The 25367-nt window shown below is 42.1% G+C and overlaps 1 protein-coding gene across 5 annotated transcripts in view; it reads right to left on the bottom strand.

Annotated features, from left to right (window-relative positions):
- The window catches only part of C5_2H7orf57 (chromosome 5_2 C7orf57 homolog), a 240495-nt gene that overhangs the window by 44003 nt on the left and 171125 nt on the right, over positions 1 to 25367 (bottom strand). For all 5 annotated transcript variants that reach the window (XM_085607398.1, XM_085607394.1, XM_085607396.1 and 2 more), the window contains exons 5-6: positions 10841 to 11006; positions 232 to 362 (exon numbers count right to left, since the gene is read on the bottom strand). In XM_085607398.1, the coding sequence (XP_085463524.1) occupies positions 232 to 362; positions 10841 to 11006 (297 nt within the window). The remainder of the gene's footprint in view (positions 1 to 231; positions 363 to 10840; positions 11007 to 25367) is intronic.

The following is a 25367-nucleotide window of genomic DNA, read 5'->3' as shown; positions in this document are numbered from 1 at the left end:
CTACACAAGTGCTTATGACTACACATGGAAATCCCCTATGAGAGAATTATCTTTTTGTGTTAGTCATTATCTAAAGAACTCTTTTTTTTTTTTTTAATCAGACACTTTTGGAAAATATAAAAAAAATGTCCCCACATTACGGTGATATCATTAATTAAATTATTTGTTTGGATAAAATTTGATACAAGTGGCTGGAATCATGATAATGCAGATTGTTTCAAAACTACTTACATTGGTGGGAAGACAACTTTTTTCCCTGGATGTTCTCGTTTGCTGGTAGTGGTAGGCGGCAATACGTTGTTCTGAACTACTGTAGTTTTCTCAGTCTTGACACTTGTATTTATTGCAGGGAGCTTTATGTGCTTTAAAATAACATGCATTTTATTTAGTTTAAATACATATACACTGGTGACTGCAAAAATGGATGAGCAGCAATACATGTGGCAAAATGTTTATTTTCTGTTCTAGATTCACCTTTCTGAAGCATACATGCATTGCTTGAACACTCTTCAGAACTCATCAAGTATAAAATGAGCACTCTTTGTTCTATTGTCCATTGAATGTTTATGCTATATTGAACACTGACTTGTGTTCCAACATAAGGCGCGACCCTCACTGACACATCATCAATAGAATATACCAACATCATGCAATGCTGTTCATGCAACATACCTACCCAGAGTCAAACGCTCCCTTACAATGCCATCTTTATTTCCATTCTCAAAGAAATTGATTGGGTCAATCAGAATTGAAGCCAAAATGAGCCAAGTGGGTACAATGATTCCATTTATGGATTAAAGAAACTAGTTATGAACAATTGTACACATTTTGGTATTAGAGAAATGCAATATTCAGTGTTGCTGTAGATAAAGATATTAAATTTGTCTTCTACCGAACTCGATGAGGACCAGTGTAAATGATGAAAAGGTTTGTGTGTAACTAATATTTAACACCCTTAATCAACTTAATCTTGGTAGCAGTTACAAATGTATTTAAGGTAATTTATATTCTAAGCAAAAGAGCCTGTCCGGTTTAGAGGTAAATCGTCTTATATGCTCTGGGTCTCTCCTATTCCCAATGTGTAGGACTATACGGCAGAAAGCAAAAAAATATTGAGAGGAAGAAAAAAAGCATCAGGCAGCAAAGGGATTAAAAAAAAAGTTCCCCGTAGACCTCTAAAGAAATCTTTCCGTTGCTAAAAGAATTATCAACAGCATAGTGCCTGCAGAATATGTGAGGGGCATGACTGCACTTTCATTTCTCTGTGACTGAAATAAAGCTTGTAAGTGTTGCCAATGTTGGCTCTGATCTGGAGGATGGAAAACATCTTTCCTGCAGACCTAGCTAAGAGATATGCAGGAGATGGCCATCTCTAATCAGTGGTCACAATGCAACACTGGGCACAAAATTACAGATCAATTACTCTGTACACATACAATTTTAGAGCATGCCTGCCATTGATAAAAAATATCCATAACTGTATGTGTAAAAATAAAACTGGAATAAAATGCCATTATTCAATTGAAATTGCACAACACATTAGTTGACATGGGAGAATCCTAAAAACCATCATATTTTGGTGGAAAATATTACATGATACTTATTTCAGCCGGCTCCGATAACTACTAAGGTTTTCTTGGATTATACCAAAATACCAGAGTCTGCTGGTGCATGACATTGTCAGCAGAAGAGGAAATGATTGATGCCCTTGTCCAAAGCAGAATGACAAATCAACAGCCACTTGCTACTGTACTGAGATCTGGATTTCCTGGTAGACACAATAACCTCCAGATTTTACAGAGAGATACCAAGTTAAGGAAGACTAGCTCCTCAAGACCCAGGTGCACAAATTGAGCAACAGCAGGGACTAGCATAAAAGACCTCATGAAGTCGGCGTAGCATGTCTTATACCAAGATCTTCTAGGATCAGGACAGTAGGTCACTTATGAGAAACTTCTCCAACCAGCCTAGCATGTACCATTGTCTGGTCTCCAGATTTTCAAAAATTTTTTGCTTTTCCTGTTCAGTGTGCTGCGACGTTGTTCAACTTAAGGCACCAAAAAGCCTAGAACAAGTTGTCATGGACTGCTGGGTACGCCTCCATGGAGTGAATGGAGATTTCTGCTGAGGAATTCAGAAACTGCTAGAGAGTTCAGAAACCCTGCCATGAGGAGCAGAAGCAACATCCTGTGGAAGGTGGTCCATTCCCCCAGGAATCCTGCTTGCCAGAAAACCTATGTAAAGAAGCATACATCTGCCTTCTGAAATAAAACAAGGCTGTGGTGCTTACCACCAACATCTTTACCATGAGCATGGAGACAAGACTTCTAATGTCAGGAAGACTGCCTTTAACTTCAATATACTTATGTGGGGGGTCAAATCAATGCTGTCCCACTAGATCCTGATGAAGAGTTACTTGCAAATGCACGCTGACTCACAAAAGAGTCTTTGGTGAGCATGATCTGAAGTAATGACAGGAGGAAGGGACAGCCCACTAACAGCTTGGGTAAATGGGCCTATCGCTTGAAAGCTGAAAGATTATACAAGTTGATTTGGAAGGACATAGACTTATAGTTCAAAAGCTGGTGCAGCCAGTACGCTATCAGGTAAAAATGCAGGTCTCACACAAAGCTTGATGTGGGGGCCAACTATGTTGGACACCTGTAGTCTCAGAAGCACCCAGTACCTCCAGATTGTTAAGAATTTGTGACCTAAAAAATGTTTGTGGTCTCCTTTATGGAAGAAAGTCTTTGGTGGATTTTAAGGGAGAGGGGAATCGCTTGTCTAACATGGCCTAAAAGAACTGTATTCTCCCTAGATGTGTCAGAAAACCAGAGATTCTAAAGTACAGAAAAAGAAATGATGAAATTGTTCACAGCCAACTCTCTGGGAGATGTCTTTGCCAGACAACCATCCAGACAGAGGTAGAAGTAGACCACCTGCAAGTGCCGAAAGGCCATACCTAAATACAGAATTCTGGTAAATACTTGGGCAATTTAGGTCAAATGGAGAATTTTGTATTGCCAGTTCCCTAAGGTGAACCTTAGGAACTCTCTGCAAGCCTTTGGGAACAAAACATGAAAGAAAATAAGTTACATACCTCTAACTGTAGCTCCCTAGTATTGGTATCTTTCGCAGATTCACATGCTCAAATCATTTCAAGTCTTCGAAGTGGGAGTCCCACGGTACCATAGAAAGCAATAGTGCTAGATATACATTGAAGTCAAAGTTAAGACATTTAAAAAGACCCAAAGTCCAGCCAATCATACAGCAGCACCCTTTAGAACTCTTACAACAGACGTCCCTCAGATTTTCCAGCACAAGTGGGATGAAGCAGAGAAGAGAAATAAGGGAAGTCTCTAAGGGGAGAACGGTGGGTCACATGTGAATCTATGTAAGATACCTGGAGAACAACAGTTACAGGTAAGTAACTTACTTTCTTCACCAGCATTGGACCTTTCATAGATTCACATGCTTGAATCAAAATAGTTAGCAGTTAGCATTTGTAAATAACCACATTATTATTACATTGAGGAAGGTGGGAAAACAAGTTAGAAATGGCTCACCTTATTGAAATAGATGGTGCAAAACTGCTTCTCCCACAACCGCATCGCGCTTGTTAGAGCAATCCAGGTAGTAATGCTGCATAAAGGTGTGACTGCTGGACCATGTTGCCGCTCGGCATATCTGATGAATAGGCACACCAGCAAAGAGAGCCATGGTAGTAGAAACAGCTCTAGTACAATGAGCCTTAACTTTATGCGTTAAGGGCTGTCCTGCGTGCCTGTGGATGGCAGCTGAGATCCAACTTGCAATGCTTAGCTTCAAAGCTGGGAACCCTTAGCCGTAAATTTCCATTAGCCAGAAACTTCTGATAAGTTTTTATGGAGTTGTTTCCTTCTGTGCAAGTAGAATTTAATACAACTTTTACTGTCTCATGTATGTAGAAATGTTTCTGCCAATGACTGTGGATTGGGAAAAGTATCCTTAATATTATAGGTTCATTAAGGTGGAAATCCGAAGGTACCTTTGGAATGAACTTCGGATTATTTTAAAACATGAACTGTCCTGTTTAAATTGCATGAATGGTTCTTTGACTGTAAATGCTTGGATGTCACTAATTCTTCTTGCTGACGTTAGTGCGAGAAGCAGTGCTGTCTGCCATGTGGGATATTTTAAGTCTGCTTTGTGGTCGGCTCAAACGGAGCCTTTATTAACAGACTCAGTACTACATTGAGATGCCAAGTAGGAGGAGGTTCCTTCATAGGTGGAAAAACCCTGAAATGCTCCTTGAGAAACTGCTTGATTACTCTAGCTGACCAAAGGGAGGGTAGTGTATCTGATCTTTGAAATTGGGATATTGGTACCAGATGCACTTTAATAAATGAGTTAGCAAGACCGGATTTTGACAATTGTAGAAGATACAGCAGGACTTGTTCTTGAGTTGATGAGATAGGATGAACACCCATTTCCTGGCACCAGAGACACAAGAGCTTCCACTTGAGCTTATACGTCTTTTTGGTAGTGTCTGCCTTGGCCTTTGTGAGGATCTCTCTGAAGTACGTACCTGGCTCTTGTTCATCATCGGCATTATTGGAATGGGCTTCAGTTGAATGTGGGCCTATTCCGAAAGAAGCAAGAATTCAGTGAACCAAAACTATGAGTGGCCTGGGAGCAATCAGAATTATAAAACGCATTCCCCCAAGACCCCTCCTGTTGAGGGCAGCTTGTATAATACTGGCTTTTTCAGTTGTCGTTGGTCGCAAACAGATCTAGATTTGGTTAGCCCCAACAAGTGAAAATGCTTTCTAGAATCTGCTGAATGAGTTCCCATTAGTGGCAGCTGGTAGCCATTCTGCTTAACGTATCCGGTAAGACTGATTGCTTCAGGCAAGTGTTCTGCCCTTAGTGTTATCTGGTTCAGCAGGGCCCACTTCCAAATGTCTTGCACCTGTTGGGAAAGGGCTGATGACCCTGTTCCTCCCTGCTTGTTAAAGTAGAGCATGTTGGTGGTATTGTCTGTGCGGATTAGCACGGATAAGCCTGCTATTTTGGGAAGGAACAATAATAGGGCCAGTTCTATGGCCTTGAGCTCCAGTAGGTTTATGTGCATCTTCTTTTTGAAGTTTTACCATTTTCCACTGACTGTCAAATCCGGACGATGAGCGCTCCATCCCTCTAAGGACTCGTCTGTCATTATGACAAAGTCTGAAACCTGGTGAGAATTGTTAGCACCTTGACAATGTTTCCACTCTGAGCCCACCATTGCATGGATGCTACCATGGTTGGGGCAATCCGAATGATGTAGTTGAATGACAATTGAAGTTGCAACCATTGCTTGTCTAGCTCCTCCTGTAATGGTTGCATGTGAAGTCGGCAATTTGGGATTAATGGAATGCAAGAGGATAGCATTCCTAGGAGTGACTTGTACAGTTGAACTGAAACGGACTGTCTTTTGCTGAGCCATTGAGCCAGTTGTTGGATTCTTGACTGCCGTTCCAATGAGGTGAAATCTTTGTTTGGTTGGAATTTAGAACTGCTCCCAAAATAAATCAGCGTAGTTGTAGGAGTGAATGATATTAGCTTGTTCCTTGAGAACCAGCTTTTTGAAGAGTGTGAGGCAGATTGAAGTATCTGTTGTGGCCTGCAAAGACGTTGGAGCTTTTGTTAACTAGTAGCCCAAGTATGGGAATACCTCTACTCCTCCTTGTTTCAGATGAGCTGCCACTGCGGCCAGGCACTTGTTGAAAATACATGGGCATTTTTTAGTCCGAGGGGGGACTTTGAATTGGTAGTGGGTGCCTGCCCCCTTGAATCTCAGATACTTTCGATGCTTTGAGTGAATCAGGACATGGAAGTATGCATCCTGGAGCTCTAGAGCCATCATGTGATCCCATTACAGAGCAGATGTAAAATATCTTGCAGGGTGGTCATGCAAAAGGTTTCTCTTATCAGGTATTTGTTTACATTCCGAAAGGTCTAAGTTAGGGTACCATTCTCCTGACTTTTCCCTTACCAGGAAGAAAGAGGAATAGAAACCAATTTCCTTCTGAGTCTTCAGGGCCTCTTCTATTGCACCTTTTGGTAGCAGGTTTGATATCCCCCGCAAGAGTTGCTTTAGATGGGAAGGTGGTGCCCCTTTTGGGGGAACATTTGGCAGTTTGTTGGTGAATTTGAGTGTGTGTCCTTGAGCTATGACATCTAGGACCCATCTGTCTGTTATTATGGGGGACCACTGATGGGGGCGGTATATACCATTACCTTCAAGTTGTTTTTTCAAAGTGTGGGGGGCAACCGGCACCGTTGAAGGGTCACTGATTTCTGGCAGTAGCTCTACCTCTGGGGGGTTGGCTACTTCTTGTTGGTTGCTAATACGGCACTGGAATCAGTTCTCTGTATTGTTGGGCATATTGGAAGCGATACGGAGCATGAGAGGAATGAAGTTGCTGCCTATAAGGCTGATATCCTCCTCTATAAGAATAGGAATGTCTGCTCTTTGCCCCTCGAAAGGGCTGCCTTCTTATTTGTAGAGTTCCTAGGGTCTTGGTCGTGTCTGTATCTATTTCGATAGCTTGGAGAGCAAAGTCAATATGCTTGCCGAACAATACTTCACCGTTATGCGGCATACGATCTTGCTTTGGATTTCTGGTCTGAAAGATGTTGCCTTCCGCCAGCCTTGTCTTCTAAGCACAGCTGCCCCTGCTAATTGTCTAAATACAGTTCAGGAGATGTCAATTGCACAGTCAGTTTTCTGCGCAGCGGCCCTCTCTCCCTCCTGGAGAATTTTTTTAGCCTCAGTTTTTTCATCCTCTGAAAGGAGGTCCCGATATTGAGCTATATTAGACCACATGTCTGTCATATTGTCCTAAAATCGCAAGGGAGCTGGCTGCTCTGACGGTGGTGGCTGCCATGGTGGAAAAGTGTCTGCCAATGTTCTCCAGTCTACGCCCATCCTGATCTGGTGGTGTTGTGATAGCGGTTGATGGATTCTTTGAACACCGTTGGGCCGTTTGCGTGATGACGGAATCCGGCTTGGGGTGACCAACTACACATGCCAGTGAATCATCTGGTGCCTTGTACTTTTTATTCAGTTTAGGCAGCACTGCCAACACCTTAGCTGGATTTCTCATAGTCCTGATGCTTTCCTCCCAACTGAAGTCTACAATAGGAATAGCCCTTATAGATTAGTTCATGGGTCTTTAAAATCGAAGAGGAAGCAATCAGATTGTTTGGTGGTTATGTGAGGCTGCAATCTCTTTGATGCCCTCTCCATGATGTTGTAGAAACCACCGATGTTGTCTGGTGGCGAGTCCACTGGTGGTGGTACAGGAAGGGATGGCGTCGGTATTAAATATTCGGCCCAATCGTTGGGCATGAAAGCGGAATCCCTTATCCCTCCCTCTTCTTGATCCTCATCCGAGGTAGGTGGAACATCCACTGGTAAGACCGCCTATGTACATGCCAGTACTGGCAGAGGGGTCACTGGTAATTGTAACGTATATGGTCGAGAAACAGGTGTCTGAATGTGTGGAGACTGGATAGGTGTTGTTAGTTGTTGCAGAGGATCAGATGTTGCCGGATCTGGGAACCTTTTATAATAGTCCTGCAGCATATGTTGAAGATTGGTGACTAACTCTAGTAGCATTTGGGCTGAGTGCTCTTGCTGACTATAGGCGGAGTACTGTTTGTGCCTCATAATGTTCTGGTTGTTCAACAGCATAATACTGACCTCATAGTATTGGTCTTCTTCATCACCTTCCTGGCACTTTACATGTAGCTCAGAGGGATTATGTGCTACCCGAATGAGGCCGTCATCCTCCGAGTCCTCCTTATCAAATAAATGCACTGGGGGATAGGCTAAACTTTACTGGGCGATGTATGAATAGGAAGAACTGTTCATGTGGGAGATTTCTACGTAAACAATATATTAGAGACAAGCATCAATGGTGTTAGTGGAGCCTTTGTAGACGGTAGTAGTGTTTCCAACGTCGTCCTGTTAGGTCAGTAATGTAGGTGTTTTTGTCAACGGGATTCCCGTCGGCGTGTTGCCGATGAGGCTTTATACGGCGTTGCCGTCGTCATTGGTGCATTCGTTGAAAGGCCAGTATCTTTGTTGACAACGGTCGCTTAGGTGCCACCGTCAGTGTCATGAATGATGCTATTGAGGTTTTCCTGAGCACCTTTTAAAAAATGACGGTGCTGATAGTAGTTTAGAAGATGTCGATGCCACTGGAGACAATGTATCATCGGCGATGCTGCTGATGTGAACATCGATGCTATGGTGGTGGAGGCGACTGACGACGGTGTCGCCGACAATGCTGTTATCGACCGTGTTATTTTCAACGAAAACTAACATTTAAGAGCAGACATTTTTTTGGGAGTCTTTATTACCGACGGATGGAATTTTTACAACTTTTTAAGAGAAACTTACTACAGAGGTGGAGTTGTGGGTTCAGATGGAACCTTTTCTGTGGAGAATTTCTCTTTTTTGGAAGTTTGTGAACGCTCCTCAGATTTTTTGGAATATCCTGGTGACTGCTGGTAGGTCTTCTTGAGAGTCTTTTTAGGTGTTCTGGAGGCTCCTTCTGATAGGATCTATCCCTCTTTCAGGACTTTTCTGTTGTAGTGGAATCGATACTATCCTGCTCACAAAGAGGATTTTTTTTAGATTTCTGTTTCTGCAGCCAAATTAGTAATATTCCCTTTCTGTCCTTCAGAGTTTTTTGGACAAAGTGTGGCAAATCTTGCAGTCCTTCACTGGATGCTCAGGATGGAGAAAGTAAATGCACGCACCCCTTATGGATATCTCCTGAGTGAAATCTCTTTGTCACAGGTCCCACATGACCTGAATACTCCTTTTTTAGGTTGTTCTGACATGGTCAGGTGGTCTAAGTCTAGATAAATATACCTATGTATCGGACCTGAAGAGAAATCTTTTTCAATGAAGACCTACTGATGAGAAAACTGAGCAGAGCTCACGGAGACTCCCATCACACGACGTGCGGTAGAAAACCTGAGATAATGGAACCTCTGCGGTGAGGGTTCTAGAGAGGGCTATCGCCTGATTGATCAGACTTTGGTACTTTTTACATGATGTGAATAAGCTATTAAAGTGAATGTCTTTTAACATTGACTTCTATGTACATCTATGACTATTGCTTTCTACGGTACCGTGGGACTCCCACTTCGACAACAGGGAATGATTCAAGCATATGAATCTATGAAAGATCCAATACTGGAGAAATATGTGGCTTTTGGGATGGCAAGGCCCAACCAATTAATGTTTTGACTTTTTCATTTGACGCTCGCTTCTCTTCTTCAGATTGATGAAATAATGGTAGTCATAACCCAGTCCTCTTTTGGAGGGCAAGATGAACAGGTGGAGCTGCTCAACATTTTCCACCTGTTCTTGTTGAGTGAGTGAGGCAGATGTGGTTTTGAGAGACGCTCCTCATGGGGATGTGTAGCATCGCCATGAAAATCCACAAAGAAACCCAGCCTTCAGTGGTGATTTGGGTACATTGGTGGGAGTGGTGGGCAAGGTTTTCCTCTACTGGAATGGTAAGTACTTCAAGCAATAGAGTGCTTGGGGATTGCACTTCCACACAGTTACTGTGACCTCACAGCCTTGATTGTGGATTGAGAAGTGGGCTTGAGTTCAACCTGAAGCAGCTCTACATGTAGTGAGAGACTGTAGCTGAAGAAGGTACCGAGGGGCTGGTTGAAGGTTTTGTGTGAAAGGAGAGACTCTGGTTTTGAAAGAGTGAGAACCCTGGCTGAGTGGAAGGAGTTTTGATGCCACATTCCTGGCAAAACTGATTTTGCCTGGTGCTTTCCTCATGCACTGCTTGAAAATAACTTGAAAATCTATCATCTATTAGACAGGGTGAGCAAGTTATGAGAGTGTTAGGTTATGTGGTATAAAAAATATTCTGCGTACCTACACCAGACTTGAAGTAGAGTAACTACTCTTGGCCATTTTTTATGGGTAAAGGGTTAACATTTGTTTCAGTTTATACTAGCAGATCAGTATGGATAAGGAGCTGTGAGGAAGGTATTGTGGGTAAGAAGAGAAACAAAGGGAATGTGCAGGGCCTGTGCTGACATTCATGAAAGAGTCAGAGCGCATCAGAATCAGTTGACACACAATCATTCCTTATCAAGTTAAATGTCCATGGTACATATGTTAACCCTTGCACAAGGCAGTGTAAAAGATGTAGCTTCACCTCCTCATTTGGGGCCTATTTTGGAAATATTTACCGCAGTATGTTTGGCTGCCCCACTGGGGTTTCTGAATCCCTGCCCACAGAGTGGACACCACGAACATGTCTTAGTCAGTGGCCCAGAACCACCTATTCATATCCAGCTTTCAAACCCTTTTTTTGCAACTAAAATCGATAACAGTAGGAAGGAGTATGAAGGAAAAGAGGTGTCAAGGGTAGCGTTAATATGGCCCATAGCTGAAAACTGCTCATATTCAGTCGCTGATATATTACACTGATATATTCCACAGATCAACACGCAGTCTTCTGGTCTTGCAACCATTGCTGGTTTACAATCCGCTGTAGTGGGTACATGGACATATTAGGTCCTATTCACAAAGGCACTTTCTAGGAACTAAAGTAATACTCCTTTAGAACTCTTTTGTATACTTTTATAGGTCTTTGTGAAATTGCCCCAAAACATCTAAAAAGGTTATGTAATAGGAAGTTGGAAGTGCATGTAAGATTACATAGAAGAGTAATGCTATAGTACTGCTTCCACTAACCAAATGTTTTTGTCAATCGACAAACCTAGTGAATTAAATTTATCAGTGCATACTAAAAACTGAAAACAGTACCTTTTTGTCTCCTTCATTTTCTTTTTCGTTGTCATCTGCATCTCTCTGCCAAGTTGTCTTCACATCAAAATCAAATGGCCCTCTACGGCTTTCATACTTGCTGTCAGACTCCTCAACCTTTGACTCTTCGTGGACCATATAGTCTGGGAAATATGATACAGCAGCACTATGGACAAAGGGGGTGAGAGAATAAAAAGTGAGTTATACCTTGAATGGTACATTATCCAGAAGTGAAAGGGCTGTTGATAGAAAAAAAACTTACTCCGTTGTACACCATTCAATATCCTTAAAAGGGAACACTGACATTAAAAAAATCTTGCATTGCCGGCTCAGTTTTCTTTTATCTACCAGAGGTTTCTTGGAGAACAACTCCAACATTTGAAGTTCCAGTTTACACATCACTCCTTGCCCATGTGCACAGGAGCATCATTCTTTTGAAAACACTGTATCGGATGATGGTAGAGGAAGATGGGTGCTTTAAAAAAAACAGTGACTTTATCCCAGAGACTGTTCTAAAATTATGCTTACTAAAGGCCAAAGGTACTTAGGCTTTTTGCAGTCACTAAGGGTCTAATTTGCAAAATCGGACTATTTGATACTGTAAAATGACCTTTTAGTAGGTACCAAGCACAAATTACGATTCAGTAACATGTTAACTAATGGCAATTTGGGTTTGAGACTACATACCGAGTCGCTATTCAGAAGCGGAGTGGTTACAGTGTCCCTTCCAAAAAGTGAATAGAATGGTACATATTGTTTTGCGACCGAAATCCAGTCACAAAACATTAATACTTTATCAACTACACAAAGATAGTGGTAAGCCAGTCGTAAACAAGAAGGCTCCTCAAGAGACTAATTCCCCTTTGTGAGTATTGACAAAAACATTTTCAGGAGAAGTGGTCCATGGCCCACTGCCTAGTCTTAAAAGATTTTTGCAAAACCTTTCAATTTTTTCCAAACAACATTCCATTTTCCCTCAGGAAAACAATATGCATTTAAAAAACAAAAACATTGTTTTATTTAAAATAATCACAGACATGGCGGTTGGCCAGCCCCTGTGATGGGCGCGGATCACAGTGGGTCGTAATTTGCGACCTACCTCATCAATATTCATGAGGTTGGTTGCATTGTGACCCACTATAATTCAATATTTTGTGAAACTACCTATTCACCTCGGTTCACAAAATACCATATTGCTAGCAAGAATAATGGACCCAAATTACAATCAGTATTATGCAGCCAGTGTTTAGTACATATAGCCCCAAATCTCTACTATTCTATTCTTCTTTGCACTGCTTCCTCTGAGGATTACCTACTCCAAAAGTCGAGTGCTAGTCATAAAGCCTTGTAATGTTAAATTATCTATTAAAAGTAGGGCTCATATTATCAATATGTTTGAAACTCGTTAATTAGACATTCCATGTATCACTTAAACCTGGCTAACAGTTCCCTCAGGCCCCCTACTAGATTCGCTAGTTCCTGCTAATCACAAGGTTTTGTGCTCAGGCAGAGAAAGCGAAGTCGGCAGTGTAGCTGTTACTGTGCACTGCTCCCTAGAGCTCACCATTCACCCATATTTTCCTACTGCTCATTGTAAATCTCTTGCTTTGTCATGTAAATTGAACAATATCAAGGTATTTTTTGGGCTCATTTAATGCCCTCCTAACTTGCCCCTCAATAATCTTTTCTCATTAGTTGAGCCCATTAGCATAAAAAAAAAACGTTATTTTGCTTAGTGACTTTGATTTTCCTTCTACTACCAACTCGGAACTTCAAAAAGATCAAAAGTGCTAAGCAATAAAGCCACCCATAAGACAGGCCACATTCTTGATCAAATATGGTATACATTAGATCAGATCACTTTGTAGTACCCTAAACAATTTCTTTGGACTAACAACTTTCGGATCTACTTTTGATCTACCTTTCCTCGCTCTAAGCCTCATCAGGGTCAGGCCTTTCAATGTGTTGTAACACTGATAAACAAGCATTTGCAATGCAAATTGGTCTCGCATTTGAGAAAGTTAGAGGTATTGGCATTGTAAATGACAAATGTTTTTTACCTACCAAAGAAATGAAAGAGGAAAGGAAATGGAACAGAAAGCATGTTAGAGAAAGGAGGAAAATGAAGCGTAGATTAAACGAATCTGAGAAAAGGGGACAACTGGGTCGAAAAGAAAATACTGCATGTTGAAAAGTTTAAATAACAAGGATGAAGTAATTCATTATATGAACCTATTACCATTGCTGCCTAGACTAGTGCATATTATGACATGGCGGCCAATGTAATAACCTTCTCCTTAGTACACTGCTGTAAATGTATGCATCATCTAAACTGTTTTTGGCGCATCTGTCTAGGTGACTTATTGAGAAACACAAATACAAATAAACCTGAAATAATCTAAAGTAGGCACTCTAGGTAAATTTTCATACAATATTTCTTTACTAATTTGTGGCATTAGAGAAGAGGACCCACCATCTGCAAATCAGTCTTAAAGTTGTCCCAAATTATCTCTTAAGACTGAACAGCTAGCCGGGGGTTAGTGTATTCCAAGTACTGCAAGCAACCTCTGTCGCAGACGCCGTTTGAGACAGCAGGCAGCGTACAACAGAACCCACACGGTAGAGGTACTGAACGGCAGGTAATATGAAGATAAGGGTATTTAAATTAAAAATGTGTTAAGGCATTTATATTCATGAATCATGGTTTGTTGTAAGATATACTCAGCAAAACAGGGAACATTAAGTCATGTTTATACGAAAAATTTCCATCCCTCTTTGTACAGACCCTCTTCCTTACTATGTTGAGTCAATACTATAATGGCTCTTGACTATTTCTGGCAAATGCATATTATGAATAGGAGACTTACGTGGTTTTTAAACATTACAATTTAAAGCTTTTACTGGCATACTGATTGCTTGTCTACCATGTGTTGCCATATATTTATTTCTAAATAAAAGCCCTGAAAACTCTCTTTATTGTGCGACTGAAACCTCTTGTAATACTGAAGTATGGGCTGAGGTTGACTTACAAATCTAAGATGCTCTTAAATCATCTATCACTCACAATTTTGAGATAACATACGATGCAAATTATTCTCACTATGTAAATGTAATCAATACAAATCCCTATTTTATATTCCGAAATCCAGTTAGTCCTGCGCCCCCTCTAAGCCTATGATTTCGACATCTTTGTATTTATTATTCTAACCGTAAATATGTTCTGTGATGCTGATTTAATAAAAAAATTGTTGACTGCATGTCATAAACAGCTGTCAGTTTCCTCTCAGAGTGAATAAAAGGCATCGGTTTAGAACACAGACACACTAGCGTCTTTTAATGATCACCGATGGCAAATGTTTTTCTTGGTATAAACCAAACTTAAGCTTTGAGCGATTGAAAGCGTACGTCACATGTGATTTTCAAAAGTCAAATGTTGCAGGTAAGAAGTGTGACATACGTGTACATAATATATATATTATGAGAAACGGAAAAAAAAGGTTATGAATGGAAACCTTAAATTATTCTTAGGCAGTCAGCCACATTCCAGTCCATATTTTTAGCTCAATGTACCACAACAGACAAGGGCCAACGTTATGCACCTCCGCCTTGGCCCTGCCCAAATTAGAAGCAGTTCAGCTCGACCTGCTGGTGATGTTGTCTCCAAATAGGAACAAAATCAATCCTAAATTGGCTTCAGCCAGCCTTGTGGCACCTCTTCTGCCACAAAAGGAATAGTGCGAGTCGTGACCCAAACTGAACAAACTGGTTTTGGCATGCTGGGCCTCATCAGGAAGGTGTAGCTAGTAGCTTGAGTCCTAAAGGTCAGCACAAACCAGTGCTTAATTTGTAAAATATGAAGTCCAGGTGCTCAAATGTTTGTCGGAGGCCACACCTACTTTTCTCCGGCTCCACCCACTTCCTTCACCGGCTCCACCCACTTAGTCTATTGGCTTCACCCACATCCGCAACTCGCACTGTTAAAAGTTAGATGTAACCGATCTGAATTTCAGCAAGGGAGCCTTCCTCATAAGCAAATGCAACAATAAACGTAATTTTACTGAAAGTAATGAACAATGAAATAGTGATGTCTGAGTTTTTCAAAACTGTTTCTGAAGCTCACTTGGATTATACCATAAAAAAGAATGCGTGAGGGCGTACTTGCCTGCATACGATTAAATATCTTCAGATTTGTGAGTTTGAAAGTTGCCTCTAATGGGTGTTCTATATTTAAAAAGAGTTGGACAGGCTTGTCAGGCACTCTGAGACTTGGCAATGCCTGATATGCTAGTACAACACTGCGTTTAAAAGCGTGCATTTACAAAAGCTATGGGCAACAATTCTTCTCTAGTACAGTCTTTTAAAAAAGCAATAGTTGATGGTAAAGGCAAGTGCAAAACCAGAGTAAGCCCAGAGTAAGCCCAGGCTGTGCTCGGCTCTTGGGTTCTTATGCAAAGGTAGTACAAAATATACTGTTAGCACCCGTTTTTGCACTCCCTACAATAACCCACAAGTACCTTTTGTTTCAAAATGATTTGCAAGGATTTTGATATTGTAAGAAAACCGAGATAAAGGTTTTCACGTTCTAACATGAACATGAGAATAAACTCATAGCTGTAGGTTGAGAAACAACTATCTATCTATCTATCTAGGAAGAGAAAGCCACAGCAATTTTTTATGGATATCCTTCCTCTGGGATGATGTATACAAACTTCAGATTAAAAATCTTTTTTTTTTTTTATAAAGTGACATAATGCGTACCAGTTTGGACAAAAACACGTTGCCATGCTTTCAATATAATGTCTTGCAGAAAAAACTATCAGGCTCGTGGGAGGGCTACACTATTTCCATCAACATCGTCTTTCACATCAAAACGAAATATAAGTCAGTGCTTGATTACTCAAAATGCTGTCACACTGTGGTGTTCTGTGAATGACAATCATGTAATAAAAGAGAGAGGTAAAGGCTTCGACGGAAAACGAAAAATATAAGGAAGCATCAAGATGGAGCATGTAAGAGACAAAAGGATATAAAGAAAGAGAGGGAAAAAACAAGAAGCAATAGAGAGCGAAAACAGAGTCAGAGGGACAGGGAAAGAGAGGGAGGGGCAGAAAAAGTTAGTGAACAAAGTGTGGGAGACAGAGAAAGACAAAGAGAGACCACTTTCCAACTGTAATTGCATTAAAGGTATCTTCATGTGGTGTATTCCTAGAGGAGGGAGTGCCTCAGCAGGAAATACCAGTACTTTATGACATTGTCATAGTATTTACCATTTGGCTTCAAATCACGTTAATAACAGGTATTACTTTAACATGAAAATATTAAACTTGTTAAACTGCAGGATCACAAAAGGCTGCGACACCCACCATGCCTCAAATTTGTGCCCCTCCGGGTGCTGACATGTCTTTACACTTGTAATTCTCAAAGTTATCTTCTAAGATTGTACGACCTTCCTGCGGCTTTATGAGTGGAGTCAAGTATGAAAAGAGACCTTATTAATAGGACTGTATGTGTTTTCACGTCGATGCAAATGTCTTATGTTCATAAAATGGCTTTGTGCTCGTCTTGTAAAGAGAACGTTCTCTTCACCATCCCGCTGCGAATTGATTATATTTAACTGTAAGGTCTAGTCAGTGGCTATGTAGACAATTAAAATCATTGCAGGACGTTGCAATCTGAAAACAAATCTGCACACGCTGCGTGCCACACACGGAACTAAATTATCCAGATTCCAGCCCTTGGCAGGGCCTTAAGTTAACTGCTCCTCGGCCCTAAATTAAGTTTACACATACTACGGAAGCCTATGCAAAATGAAATCATACTTCTTCTACTGTGCCTGTTTGGGAACCAGGACTTACCCATGGACTCGCTGACTTCTTAAAGTATCAATCAAACCAACGTCAAGCCTATTTGGCCTTGATACTGCTTAAAACTATGTGTAGAATCTGCTATTTGCATAGCTGCCAAGGTTTCAGATGGCTATGTGTGACATTTGCATAATTTTAGTGTAATTATGAGTGACATTTCACCGACTGTGAGTGACACTTTTTCGCAAGCAATGAAGACGAGGGAAACATATACATATATATATATATATATATATATATATATAATTAGAAATTACACCCATTTGAGCAACGAGAAAGTCTAAGATGATTTTAAAACTGGTGCGAAGCACTAGAAATGGAAGGTATTGGTGGACTTGTGAATGACATTTAACTGCAAACTGTGTGACATTTCGAGTGACACTTTCTGTTGAGTAAAAACTATGTAATGAGGTGCACGGAAAGAGATAAATATCAGAACTTATCCACAAGTTCCAATAATATCCTGCAACTGGAGCAAAACCCCTGAAATGAAAGTTTACACTTGCTTTATAATGAACTATGTCCGTAAATGTTGTGGTAGGCTAGCATATACTGTGTGTAATACAATTTTAAAACAATGTGAAAATTCATGTACCTACAGTCGCAGGCTGGGTCCTCGTAGCACTATAACATAGAAGTAACTAGCCACTACTGAGCAAAAAAGGACAGACCCCTGTTCCTATCTGGTTACAGCTATTCTGTGCTGCAGATTGACTGATAATTTATCGCAGTTACAACAGAAATACAATTTGTCCGGTGTGTGAAGAAATAAACTGCCAGGCTCAGTCTTGGGCCTGAACTCTTCGGTTGGCTGGGCACGGGGGCCAAGAGGGCACAAGTTCCAACAGCAGGCCTGGCGGCAGTTAGAGTGTGCCTGAAAAGACGTCGCTGGAGCCTGCCAAGCAGCACCTGTTTTCGTTTAGAAGTGCTTTATTCTACCTGACTGGCCGGTAGTGGCACATCATTTTTGCGTGCTGTTCACCCGGCTGCCATCTGTGCCAGCCAGAGAGACCTCCACAGCACCGATCCCCCTAAATAAAAGAGCTTACTGTAAAATTGAAATAATTTCTTCGGGTAAGGAGAGACACTGCAAAGTTAAAGGGTTTCTCTCTTGACCCGTTCTGTGTCATCCTCCACAGCAGTAGTAAATCCTCCTACGGACCACCTCCTATGAGCTTGGTGTAATACACAACGGTCGGCACAATCCTAATGGCGCCACTTTGAAGGGCGGGCTCCCGTGACGGCAGAACTCTTTCTTTTGCCGGCGCGAGTGATCAAAGTGTTTGGGGGCCTTCCACAAGATCATTTGGATATTATAATGTGTATGATCGACAGTCATGGGCCTCTACTAGGCCAGGACAGGCACTGCAGTAGTGCAACATGGACTCTGAAGCCGACGAGCTACCACCACGGTGACCGGCGTCATGCCACCGAGCTAAAAAATATAAAAACAGCTTTGGTATGTCAATTGTATACTTACGGTTTACTCGTGGTGGGGGCTCGTGGCACTGCCTTATTCACTGGATATGCCTCTGCTTCTCAACGCCGTTGGGCTGACTATGACTCGTGGGTGGGGTGCGGCCGCGGGGGAGTGTCAGGTCGTCACGTGACACTATGGAAAACAATCTGCGCAGGCTGCTTGCAGCACACAGCCCTGCAAAACTAAATATATCTAGATTCCTGCCCAATTCAGTGTTCCTACTCCCGCCCACCAGCAACACTGAACCAAGGGCCGTGACCTCCATCGTATTACATGAATTTGGCTTAGGCAGCAGGTCTCACAGCCGCAATACTTCACCGGGACTGAATTTGGAGACAATAACAACACTTTGCGCAACAAAGCAGTCATGCCGATGTGACATGCAGAAGCCGCCATGTGTAGACCCGGCCCTGATAAGTAAGTGCCGGTGCTAAGCACCGGAAAGCCCCGGCACAAATTAAGCACTGGCACAAACTACTGTTTTGCAATACTGCCAGGATCACTGAAGACATAAACTGTAAAGACGAAAACGGATGCAGGAAAGGTGCAGTCAAATTTATATTTATTGTAGACCACCACAGGTTGAAAGAATGGAGAGAACTCAAGGGCGGCGACCGCAGAGGCCGGGCTCCGCTGGCAAATGAAATAATTAACTGTCAGCTGGGGGTTCTAGAAAGCCCAGCTGATTGCAAGGCACGAGAGCAATACAGTGGACAACACACGGAATACAACACAAGCAAACTGCCATACTCTCTGCCAGGGAGCAGGTTGTTTATCATATGCAAATCACCCTACTGCTTATTCTGATGGCGTGTGACAAATACGTTTAAAATTGTGTGATCTCTTTACACAGAGGCTCTTTCGGAAGTCAGCACTAGAAAAAATACATTCATTGTTTTTTGGTGTTCTCAGAGACTGCACATAAAAAACGGGAAGCTGCTTTATTTTTTAGGGTTAAGCTAATTGGTGGCAGCTCTTCAGATGCACAGTGTGCATTGAGTGACTGGGAAGCGCACAGGGCTCATCTTGCTCCCAGAGAGCCACAGCTCGCTTTAGTGGGGAGCCTGCTGTTGTCCCTCTGATGCTGAGCAGTACCAGAGCCGTCTCAGAGCTGCTCCTACCCTGGACCGCGCTGCTCTTCGTGTTCAGGGGTGAACTTGGAAGCATCGCTCTGCTCTTCACATTTCATATTTACCAGAGCGTTTGATGCTTTGTCGCCGCCAGTCCCCGTCTGCTGAACCTGATGTACCCCCCAAAATGAGTTTTGCCCTTCTAGAGGACCAATTCATTCTAAAAGTTAACACAAGGGCCGAAAACTATGAAAAAAAAACTTTATTGAACCCAGATATGTTATTGAATACCGATATTTAATACATGCATATCGAGCTGCAGGCTAGGGAGACACAATTCGACTGACCACATAGCTTAAATAAAAGCCTTACTAGTGTCCATGTCTGCCGTACTCGCTCTTTTCGTGTTCCCGTTTACCAGAGGAAAAGCACACCGAAGTGGATGCCTGCTTGTGCCCCGGGGGCACCGCAGACTACGTGCTAATACAGGAGCACTGTAGTCGGTCCCTGCTTGTGCCCCCGGGGCACTGTTAACTGCATGCTACAATACAGTAATGCCGAAGAGACGCACTGCCCTGAAAATCGAAAGGCAGGGATTGCGTGTGCATCACTGATTGTTCCACTGCGATACTCCAGGGAGTCAACTGTTAAAACAAATAGCTTTAGTCGGTACAGCAGTTTCTTGCCTTCTGTTAAAACAAGCGCTGGCCCTGCAATAGGACTCGGGAAAAGGGAGGGCGCGAGAAGGCATCAGACTGCGGGAGGGAGGGGGGAAGGTACAGAAGAAAGTAGTCTGTGGAGTAAAGGGGCCAATAGCCGTGGAAGGATACAATTGAAGACATGTCAATCATAAGGAGGGACTAACACGCCTACAACCAATCTCAAGGCTGCATTTAAGACACAATCCAATGAAAATGATGGGCGGAGAGTGGGTGGAGCTTCCACGAAGCTTCCACACTATAGTGTATACTGCATGTCTCAACGAGACAGCGCAAGCGCTGCCTAGGCGAGACCTAAAAAACAGCACTTCCTATATCAGATGACATCTTCCTATATTGGAAGACATCATAAAATCAGATGACTCACTCCCATATTTCACTGCTCTAATAGCATTTTTTTACAAATCTTGACCTAATGGTGCCAGCGTCTGTAATGAATAAACAACTTACCACTAACTCTGCCCGAAATACCTGGTTCTCTCCTGAACTGAAAACCTTAAAATTATTAACTCGCCAAACAGAAAATGGCAGATAAATCCATTCAATGTAAAGAGCTCTATTTTAAACAGCTAGTTTCTTTTAAAAATGAAATATGGGAGGCAAATAAAGCCATCTTTTCTCAGCAGACTGCATCTACCTGAATACAAATAACCTTTTTACATCATCACTTAACTTCAATTTTCTAACTCTCCGCTTTTCACCATAATATGGAACTTTGTGATAAACTGAGCCCTTTTTTAGCGATAAGATCATCAAATACCATCATTGTGGAGTCAGTACTTCCACCCTGCGACAGAACGTTTACACTATTTTTAGGTCTCGCCTACGCAGCGCGCATGCGCTGCATAGGAGGACCTTTAGCCGTCGCTCTGCTCATTTTCAAGCACTGCACTCATGCTTGTGGCGGCATCCACCTTGCGGGAGCGATCAGCGGCACGCCACAAGCACGAGTGCAGTGCTTGAAAAGTGAAGACTGCTCTCCCAAGCGCACGCGCAACTCTCTCCTCGCCCACAAGTCCCGGCCACTCACTCGCTCCGCCCTCTCCGTCTCCTTTTTGCTCGCGCTTCTTGATTTACACGGGATGAAATAGTATTTCATTTTTTTTTTCTGCGAGGTCTGGCCATTTTTTTCTTTTTAGCACTTTAGTATTGTTTTTTATTATTGATTTTATTGGCTTGCCATGGGGCGGTACCCTGATCATGTACGCTAATTTAGTACTATACTAATGAAATGAAATAGTTTAAAGTTTTACAGCTGACATTAAAACTGCTTTTATATTTGCACTGGTCTTTAGGTTCACGCTGTGTTTTCCGGTATTAAAAAAAATTGAGCCAGTAACTGCACTAATAGCTATTTGTTTTGTGGCATTCCTTATCAGTGCCTATTAGCTCATGCATGCTCCATACACAGCATCACTCGATAAATGCTACACAAAATTCACTTTCAAAGATGTGTGGAACACATGCGTCTTCACGTTAAATTGCGTTTCGTCCCAGTTATTTCCATGCAGCCTGTAGTTTCTTACAATTCTCAGCAGCAGTAGAGTGGTTGTGACAGAAGAGTCACTGTCTGTCCTCCGTCACACCTACACACCAGCTGCTCGCTTCACCGTTGTTACTACTAGCAACCCAGCAGACATTCCACCGAGCAGCGCGCGCTGCTTTCTAAAGCACGAGACGCTGAGCTCAGTGAATTAATTCCTCGGTGAAGGATGCCAGCGTGCCACCGAAGAACCGTCCTTCCTGTGTGCATGGTCCTGCGTGCACTGCCCTGAATGCACCACCTCTGTGCACTGTCCTACATGTCCTGTCCTGTGTGCACTTTCCCCACTGACAACAAGGCCTCTCTATTGTGTTCAATCTCGGGGGTGCTACTGTGGCAGGGCAATGCCCGAGTGCTTCAGTCTGTGGTACTCCCTGCCCCCACAGTTGGCAACCCTCCCCGGGCACTTACAATATGTCCATCTAGCGCTTGGTGCCCAGGAGGGAGCAGCGCCTCGGCTGCAGCTGGGGTGGGTGGTGCCAACCTTAGAAGTACAGAGTGATCTGGCCTAATGTCGGCATGTCCGGGCCTCGTGGCCGAAAGGAATCTGGGTGAAAGTTACGCCTCGGTGCATTCTTCAAGCTCGCTCCGTGGGGTGAGGGGAGGACGGCCTGCCCTGGTACATTTGTAGGACACAGCGGACTGGCAGTTATATAAATAACTTTACATAACGGGACTACTGTGCCCTATCTTGTGCGTAGTATAACGTTACGTTGTAAAAGTTTAAATATTCTCTACACAGACATGTACACACTTCCTTTATAATGTATGCACAAAGACATTTGCATATTTCGGGAACTTCGTCTAAATAACATAGCATACAGTGCTGATATTAAAAGCATGTTTGTAAATATATTGCATGCTATCGGTCTGGTTTACAACGTCGGGAACAAACACTCGTTGGAAAGAGAGTGGGCATTTAACACACCCGCAGAGAGAGGCCTGTAAAAGTCTTGGCACCGACTGAAGTTGGCACGACTGGTGGTTCACTTCGCACAGACAAGTCCGAAAAGTGTCTCTCTGGCTCACATTCATTTGAGAACTTTACATTTCATTTGAGTACAGAAAAATCGCCGAACCTTTCATCATCAATCACTCTGTGAGCAGACAACAACAATTTACAAACTCCACACAACTGCTTTGACTAATAATTTACAACAATTTGTAGCCCATTTGTGCAAAACATTTTGGAGACGCTGTTAACACAAGTTGTTAGCATATATACCTGGCTGAGCTTTGATAAACGAGCACAGTGCTTGCTCCCTTAAAGATACACACCTCGCGCGGCAGCATGTGTTTCCGATATCGCGCTGGCTTCGGCCCAATGCAACTTCAAATCTGTATTTCGTGCCCTCGGCATTCATGAGGTAAAAGAAGCCTTTTTTCGCCAACACATTACAAATTGCCTCATGTGAAACAGCTTGAAAGCAGAGGCATTCGGTTGCCATCAAATGCACAATCCATCCGCATCTTCATTATAAACTGAAAGCAGGACTTTCAGACTGAAGCAGACGCTGGATTTGAAACCCTTTTCTTCAGCGCTTAATTTGTATAATACTATACAATAACTTTCATTTTTGTTTTTTTCGTTAACATCTCTCCAGTTGTACACACTGTTGGCAGAAGAGAGGAGAAAGCCCGGTTGCAGCCAGCAATGGCTGCTTTGAGAGGCACCTGGTTTCTTTCATCTCCTTCGGGTGATTTACGGTCTTTCCTCTTGATCTGTGATAAGGCGGTGAGTGACCAGTTTATTGCCATGAGTTTGCCTGTTCTTTGCCCATCCTGTGTAATCAGTGCTTGGGTACCCACCAGACATGCACAAAACAGCCTCTGGAAGAGCTGGGTTATTGTTGTGGGCCCTTTGAAATTTAGATAAACAACCCAATTTACAAACATCGGCGAGGCAGGGTAACTCACACCGACTCTGTACCTCCTCGTCCCTCCTGATTGCCATAATGCTAATAAACTTCCATAGTTTTATTTCACTTTTTCAGTTCAACATGTCTCTGCATTTTTGTTTCAAAACTGGCTTGCGACCGCCCTTTAATTTGTGAATGCTACAAACTCCGTTGCAGGAATACAGTTGGGGAATGCCTCTGCCAAAAGACACAAAGAAAGGAAGTCTGACTACAAAGTCAGAGGATTTCACGGTGTGACTTGTTTTAAAAAGCCACTATCACAAAACTTTGTTTTCAAAAGCTTGTATTAACTGAAGGGCACTTTTAAGAGAACCGGATGGTCACATATTAACAGTTTTTTGGTAGCACAGAAGGCATTGCTCACATCTGCAGAGCGATAAATAGGACACATTTGTTCAGAGTGACATGAGAAGCCACAGCTGAACAGTCCTGTGTAGAGCAAACTGCAATTCCCCCCAACAACCCATCTCACCACTTGCACAACCTCATGTAACACTTGATGTGTTTGTGGACATACATGAAAAGATTTGTTTCCAACTTAAATATGCAGCCGTCGATTATTTTTCTCTCAGTATTTAGAGAAAAAAATGTGTGTGCAATTTGTGTGCTTCTGATTTCTGTCTATCCCACTTCCTCAAAAGAGACCCCTCCCTGGTCTTCAACTTCATGACCACTGGGACAATGCTGATGCCTTCTGGGCATGGCATGATGGCCACTTCAAAAGGCTGTGTCCCTTTAATTATTTCTGCGCGGCAAGGTGGCTGCTGCAGGCCCTTGCACCCTGTTGTACCAGTAAGTATATATCCTTGGAAGCGAGCTGCTTCTCATGCGCTTTGTGAATGGCAAATAGTAATTGTATAGCTATTCAATCCCTGGCGGCACACCACCCAGGATAATATGCTGCATAGCTAAGCACTTATAAGGTCCCAAAGGCGAGACCAATTGGCTATGCCAATGCTTGTTTATATAGCCTCCAGCTGAACTGAGGGCGCTATTCACAAACTGCATTTTGTAGTAAGTAGCACTACAATAGTAGTACAGAAGTACAACTAAATGCAGTTCACTAACCTATGTGCAGAGAACTCTGCTGCTCCTGTATTGTCTTTGTAGAGCTATCTGCCCCGGTTATGGTGCTCTCTGTACACGTACACCTATGTTTTTTGTAGTAAATGTGGGAGAAACTGGGGAGTTGCTGGGAAATGGGGAATACTTTCTGCAAAACAGAAGCGGTTTAGGTAGAGGTAAGGATGAGTTAAACTGGTTGAGGAGGGGTTTAGGGACAGAGAAAAACTCCCATTCACAGACTGCACTTCTAAAGTCACTACAACAACAAAGGTCCCCAAACAAACATAAAGGTATGAAGCCCAGCACCACACATGGCCAAAACCTGGAACTGCAGCACCGTTCCATAGAAAATTTTGGAATTAGAGTTAGTAAATAATGTAAAAGTAAACTTATTCCAACCTTCATTAAATATATGTAAATTGTATTTAACGTTAAAAAAATATTGAAAAATAATTTTTTGTTACACAGTTTTATAAAATGTTTAAAATGTAAAAATAAATGTAACTTTGAGCTTTTTGTTAATAAATTACATGTAATTCCTCAAATGATGTTTAGTAATTGTTAATACATACTAAATAAAAATAAACATTTTAACGTAGGTCGGCTTTAAAAATAAATATTTTAATAAATAATTATACAGTAATTAAATATATTTAAATGAATTACATTTTACTGCACTTCTAAGATAAAAGTACTATAATTTGTTTGGTTTAGGGTTAAAAAAATACAATTATTTTACATTAATATTTTTGCTAAATTATTTTAAAGTTTAATAAACAATTTTAGTTTTCCGTATTTTTACAATAGGAAGATCCCTGCCCTGGCGGCGTAAGCAGCTGCATACATTTGAAAAATTACTAATAACTT

This window comes from Triturus cristatus, chromosome 5_2 (assembly GCF_964204655.1).
Source record: "Triturus cristatus chromosome 5_2, aTriCri1.1, whole genome shotgun sequence".
In the NCBI taxonomy this organism is placed as follows: domain Eukaryota; kingdom Metazoa; phylum Chordata; class Amphibia; order Caudata; family Salamandridae; genus Triturus; species Triturus cristatus.
The sequence above is the reverse complement of the archived record's forward strand: the minus strand, read 5'-3'. Positions and strand labels throughout refer to the sequence as shown.